Source organism: Zalophus californianus, chromosome 8 (assembly GCF_009762305.2).
Source record: "Zalophus californianus isolate mZalCal1 chromosome 8, mZalCal1.pri.v2, whole genome shotgun sequence".
NCBI lineage: Eukaryota > Metazoa > Chordata > Mammalia > Carnivora > Otariidae > Zalophus > Zalophus californianus.
The window spans coordinates 124974621-124980455 of NC_045602.1; the positions used below are offsets into that span (position 1 = coordinate 124974621).

General features: G+C 48.6%; 1 protein-coding gene across 2 annotated transcripts; it reads left to right on the forward strand.

Annotated features, from left to right (window-relative positions):
* Window positions 1–305: 305 nt before the first annotated feature.
* On the forward strand, window positions 306–2071 carry PI3 (peptidase inhibitor 3). Of its 2 annotated transcripts, none has more exons than XM_027622358.1 (3): window positions 306–440; window positions 1429–1656; window positions 1889–2071. In XM_027622358.1, exons 1-2 carry the CDS (start codon window positions 362–364, stop codon window positions 1653–1655), a joined length of 306 nt encoding a protein of 101 aa, XP_027478159.1. In that variant the 5' UTR covers window positions 306–361; the 3' UTR covers window position 1656; window positions 1889–2071. The 2 variants fall into 2 exon arrangements, with proteins under 2 accessions (XP_027478159.1, XP_027478160.1); XM_027622359.1 differs by having other exon boundaries at window positions 1893–2071.
* The last annotated feature ends 3764 nt before the right edge of the window (window positions 2072–5835 follow it).

Below are 5835 nucleotides of genomic sequence, written 5' to 3' on the forward strand. Positions count from 1 at the left end.
AGGGTGAACAGTTAGGGTAGGTCTCGGTGGGCCTGCAGGAACAGGGCGTGATGGGGGAAATCTTCGGCTTTGAAATCAGAACACCGGGCCCACAGCCAGCCCTGCTTCTCTGTGAGAAAGTGGGACAGCTCTCGGGGCTATCAGAGGTGATGCAACACAGTGTCTGCCATTTATCTTTGTGAAAAATCCCTGGGGAAAGCCCCAAGTTCCCTTCCAGAATAGGGGTGGATCCTTCCTAGTAGAATTAGGAAATGTAGGTGTTGTCTCATAGAAAACCACAGACCCACCCTCCTGGCTCCAGGCCACGCTGGGCTGCATAAAATGGGTCAACTTCAGCTTGTAGCCACACACTTCAGACAACATGAGGCCCAGCAGCTTCTTCGTCCTGGTGGTGTTCCTTAGCCTGGGGATTCTGGTGGCACAGGCCAGTGTCACCAGAGGTGAGTAGACAAGTGGCCTGGGTGAGGCTGGGTTGGGCCCTGCCAAGGAGCACTCTGGGGCAGTGGGCAGGGCTGGATCTCACACTTTCTTTTAAAAATTTTTATTTATTTGAGAGGGTGAGAGAGCGAGTGAGCACATGATGGAGGAGGGGCAGAGGGAGACGCAGACTCCCTGCGGAGTGGGGAGCCTGATGCAGGACTCCATCCTGGGACTCTGAGGTCATGACCTGAGCCGAAGGCAGACGCTTAACCAACTGAGCCACCCAGGCGCCCATGGGTGGTCTGTGGCTGCTTCCACTGCGTCCAGAGAGAGCAGGAAGTTGTCCAGTGGAATCGACATGCTTTCCACATCAGGACCGAGATACCAGGACTAATGCTAAAAGGAGTGTTGCTACATGGTCATGGCCTCAGGTGTGGATACCTGGGCAGAATGTGCAGTGAAGTGAGGAGCCCCAGGAATCTGGGCCGGGGTGTGGGGTCTGGCCCTTGCCTGTCTGCCCCCTGAAGGTATCTGGGTAATCAGCCTCTAAAAGGAGGTTACACACCAAGGAGACCTCAGAAGCCATGTAGTTTGAAGACCCCCCCATTTTATGAGGGAGGACACTGTCCAGACAATCTTCAGAGCCGGGAAGGAGCTTGGGCCTCCTGGTGTGTGTCTCAGGCTCTCCCCTCTCCCCCAGGAGCACCATGTGTCCTTCTCACCTCTGCGAGTCACTCCAGTCTGGCCTCTCCTTCTGAAAGGACTTGTCATGGAGGTTGGGGGGATAAATGGACACCCAAGGGAACCGTGGTTCTGTAGATCCTCTCCCCAAAGCCTGGGGCACAGCCTTCCCGGGGCACAGACCGCAGCTAGCCCAGAAAACCCTGCCCCACCTCAGGCTGCAGTTTGGACAACACAGCAGTGAGCAGGGGCTGGACGTGGAGGAAAGGCTAGAGAGTGAAGCTGGCACACGGGGACTACATGTGGCGACATTTGTTCTTTCAACAGTTCCTCCTAAAGGGCAAGGCACTGACAAAGGTCGTGTTCCGGTGAAAGGTCAAGATCCAGTCAAAGCCAAAGGTGCCGTGTCCACTAAGCCTGGCTTCTGCCCCCACATTCTGATCCAGTGCGCCATGATAAACCCCCCGAACCGCTGTCTGAGCGACACCGAGTGCCCGGGGGCCAAGAAGTGCTGTAAGGGCACTTGTGGGCTGGCCTGCTTGGATCCCCAGTGAGGTGAGAACCAGGTGGAGGAAGAGAGGACCCTGAGGGCACAGAGAAGGCTGAGCAATGGGGAATGACCCCGGTTGGGTGAGAGAGAGGTTGCGGGGAGGTGGCTGAGAGACTGAGGGTCTCAGAGCCTGTGACCGAGTCCTGAAAGGGCTGCCACCTGGACGTGACCCTGCCCCCCACTGCCCCTGAGTGCTTTGAGCGGCGGAGTCACCTCTCCGGTTCTCTTCTCTCCCAGCCAGGTGGAGCCTGTCCTTGCTGCACCTGGGAAGTCCCCAGGGCTGCTGGTCCCGGCCCCTGTCGCACGGCCCTCTCCCTCCCTGGGCATTCCACCTCCTGCTTAGGATGCCCAAGTCTGGGCTTGGCTGCCTCCCTTCTTGACTTCGTAATAAAAGACGACTTTGTGCTCTGTTTGCTTCTGGCTCTGCCAACTCCTGTGCTTCCGGGCACCCCAGGGAGATGGGTGGGGGCTGGGACTCCTTCTCCCTGGTGGGTGTGAAGGAGAGCGGGGGCCGAAACAAGGGGCCCATTCCTGGGGCTTAATACTAGAAATCCACTAATCGACCCCAGACCCGGAGTCTGCATTTCACTAGGGAATGCTGCCTTTGCCCTAAGCCCAGGGAAATAAGAAACTAAGCAGGACACAAACTGCAGGCTGTTTCTTTCCTCTCCCATCGACCCCGTGACCTGACCTAGCTATTGACAGCCCTGCCAGCGGGACCAACCTACCCTAGTGGCTAACCCTGTAGCTCCCTCCCGCCTTTCCTTTTCATGTTCCCCAGGGCTCCACATCCTCCCAAGAGGCCACAGAAAGAAGCAGGGAAATCCCCGCTCTTGAAGCATTTCACCTGTTCCTGCCTGAGATGCCTCCATTAACAATTAATTCCTTTGGGTTAAGCCACACCGTCCCCCAGCTTTCTATTTTTAAGATGTGAATGAGGAGCCAGGACACACCAAGCCCTTGATCCTTTAGCGTGGGTGGTGAATCGTGTCCTCCGGAGACGCACAGGGTGGGGGCAGGCAGATTCGAATGGTGCACACCGTGGAGGGTGTGTGTTAGGTAAACTCGAACGACCTCAGGGCTCTGCTTTTGCCCCACCAGCTTCACTGCCCTTGAACAAGGAAGCTCTCCCAGAAAAAGAATTTGGGATGGAGTTGAAATTGCACAGGCTTAGGAGTCAGGGAACCTGTGTTCTAGGGCCGAGCCTCCCCACTTGCTGGATGACCTCAGACAAACGTCTTTCCCTCCCTGAGCCTCAGTTGTCTACTCAATTTGAGGGGGTTGGATGTAATTATTCGGCAAGTATGGTCTAGCCCTGACATTCTGGCCCTGAGACAACTCTCCTTTTTGTGTTGGGTTCCCGCTGTGAGCGGAAGTGGGGGGCAGAGCCTCGGGGTGAGAGAACAGGGAGCACTGTGTCCTTTGAGAGGCATGCAAGCCAGGGCTCCCTCTCATTCTCCAGGGGACTGGCTGCACTGCAGTGGACCCGTGATAGCAGGACATCCTGGAAAGTAGGCAAGAGCCATGCCCAAAATTCTGGCCTGACAAGTACAAGAAACACCACCAGTAGTAAGATTAGTTTATGTATTGACTACTTCTGTTCCAGATCCTATACTAACTGTGTTATATGTATTGTCCTATTTATTTCTTGTAAGAACCTTCTCAAATGGGTATTATCTCATATCTTTAATTTTGTTAAAAGATTGAAGCCATGAGAGGTTCAGTAACCATCCACAGTCACATAGTTAGTACATAATAAATCCCATTTTTATTAAAACGAGCAATAATCAGAATAAAAATTTTTAAATCCCACTTATATAAATCAGAGAAAGACAAATACCATATGATCTCATTCACATGTGGAATTTAAGAAAGAAAACAGATGACTATAATGGGAAGGGGGGAGAAAGGAGAGAGGGAAACAAACCGTAAAGAGACTCTTAACGATAGAGAACAAACTGAGGGTTGATGGAGGGCAGTGGGTGGGGGATGGGCTGGATGGGGGATGGGCATTAAGGAGGGTACTTGTTGTGATGAGCACTGGGTGTTGTGTGTAAGTGATGAATCACTGAATTCTACTCCAGAAACCAATATTGCACTGTATGTTCATTAACTAAAATTTAAATAAAAAATAAAATAGAATAAAATAGAATAAAATCCCACTTATAATATCAACAAAATCATACCATTCCTTTAAATAAACGTAACAAGAGGTAGGCAGAACTTGAAAAAGAAACCTACACAACTGTTCACGAAGATTGAATAAATGCTGTGCTTCTGAATGGGAAAATGCCACATGGGGAAGATATCAACATTTACCTCTTCAATTTACTTTTTTCCCCAGCTTTATTGTGATAAAATTGACATAGGGTGTAATTTAAGGTGTACATGTAATCATGTGATTCACATATATATTGCAAAATGTTTATCATGATAAGGGTAGTTAGCAAATCCGTCACCTCACATAATTACCATTCTGTTGTTATGGTGAGAACATAAAGGCTCTTCTCTGATAGCGACTTTCAAGGATACAATACAACATTGTTGACTATTCACCACGCTCCACGTTAGATCCCCAGAATGTGTTGGTCTTGTAACTGAGAGTTTGTGCCCTTTGACCAGCCCATTTCCTCCACCCTCCGGTTACCACCCCGGCTACCACCATTTTACTCTGTGTTTCTAGGAGTTGATATTTTTAGATTCCACCTAAGGGAAATCATACAGTATTTGCCTTTCTCTGTCTGGCTGATTTCATTTAGCTTAATGCCCTCAAGGTCCATCTATGCTGTCAAAAATACAGGAACTCCTGTCTTTATGTGGTTGAATATACCACACTTTCTTCATCCATTCATCTGTCAGTGGACGCTCACATCTCACTAAAGCTGGAGAAAAAATTCGCCAGACTTCCAGGGTAGCTGGTGTCCTTATCAATTTAAATCTTCAAGTACATTCTTTCACAACTATAGAATTCAACAACAACAAGAAGAAAACCACATAACCCCTCTGACATCAATATAGTCAAAAGTCAGGGAACAGCAAAAACTTCAAATTACCTTTACTAAAAAGACTCTTGATTTTCAAGGAGGTATCTTATGAACTCTTGCCTCTACCCTTTTCAGAGAGCAAAGTGAGATCCAGAAATATCTGTGTCAAGAAGAGGAGATGAATGGAGAGCCTAGAACTGACCTAAAATCATTCCCAGGGAGGATGGCTCCATTAAGTGTGAAAATCCCAGAAAGGAGACTGAGTAGAGCACAGCATTCTGTGGACTAGCACACCATTCCTCCCAGTATTAACAAACACCCTACGTTCCTCTGGTGTGGGTGTCATGATTAATGAAGCAATATTGATGCATTAGTGTAAACTAAAGTCCAAACTTCATTCATATTGCCTTATGTTCTTTTTTATTTTTCGGAATCCCACCCAGGATACCATGTTACATTTAGCCGTTGGGTGTCTTTAGGCTCCTCTTGGCTGTGACAGTTTCTCTGACCTTCCCCGTTTTTATGACCTTGACAGTTTAGAGGGGCACTGATTAGGCAGTTGGGTAGGTCTGATGTTTTTTTCTCATGGTTAGACTGGGGTTATGGGTTTTTTGGAGGAAGACCACCAAGGGGGAGTGTCCTTCTCATCACATCATGTCAAGGGTATGTACTATCATTGGTGATGCTGACTTATCATTGGTGATGCTGACCTGATCATTAGGCTGATGGGTTCATCAGGCTTCTACACTGTAAAGTTCCTTTTTTCCCCTCCCTCTTTCCATATCATTCTCTCAGGGAGAAAGTCACTGTGCATATCCCACACTTAAGATACTCCTCGATGCTGAGTAATTTAAGAAACAAAATAGAGGATCAGAGGGAAAGGGAGGGAAAAATAAAACGAGACAAAATCAAAGAGGGAGACAAACCATAAGAGACTCTTAATCATAGGAAACAAACTGAGGGTTGCTGGAGGGGAGGGGGGTGGAGGGATGGGGTGGCTGGGTGATGGACATTAAGGAGGGCGTGTGATGTAATGAGCACGGGGGTATTATATAAGACTGGTGAATCACTGACCTCTACCTCTGAAACCAAGAATACATTATATGTTAATTGGATTTAAATAAAAATAAATAAATTTTTAACAAAGATACTCCTTGAGGGGGAGGAAGCTCAATTATTTGGAATTAATCTGTATGGGAG

Bases quoted from the DNA above. Each gene is read 5' to 3' on its own strand.
- PI3 (XM_027622358.1), top strand. From the start codon at position 362: ATGAGGCCCAGCAGCTTCTTCGTCCTGGTGGTGTTCCTTAGCCTGGGG. The intron at 441-1,428 runs GTGAGTAGACAA...TTCTTTCAACAG, and splicing joins ACAGGCCAGTGTCACCAGAG to TTCCTCCTAAAGGGCAAGGC.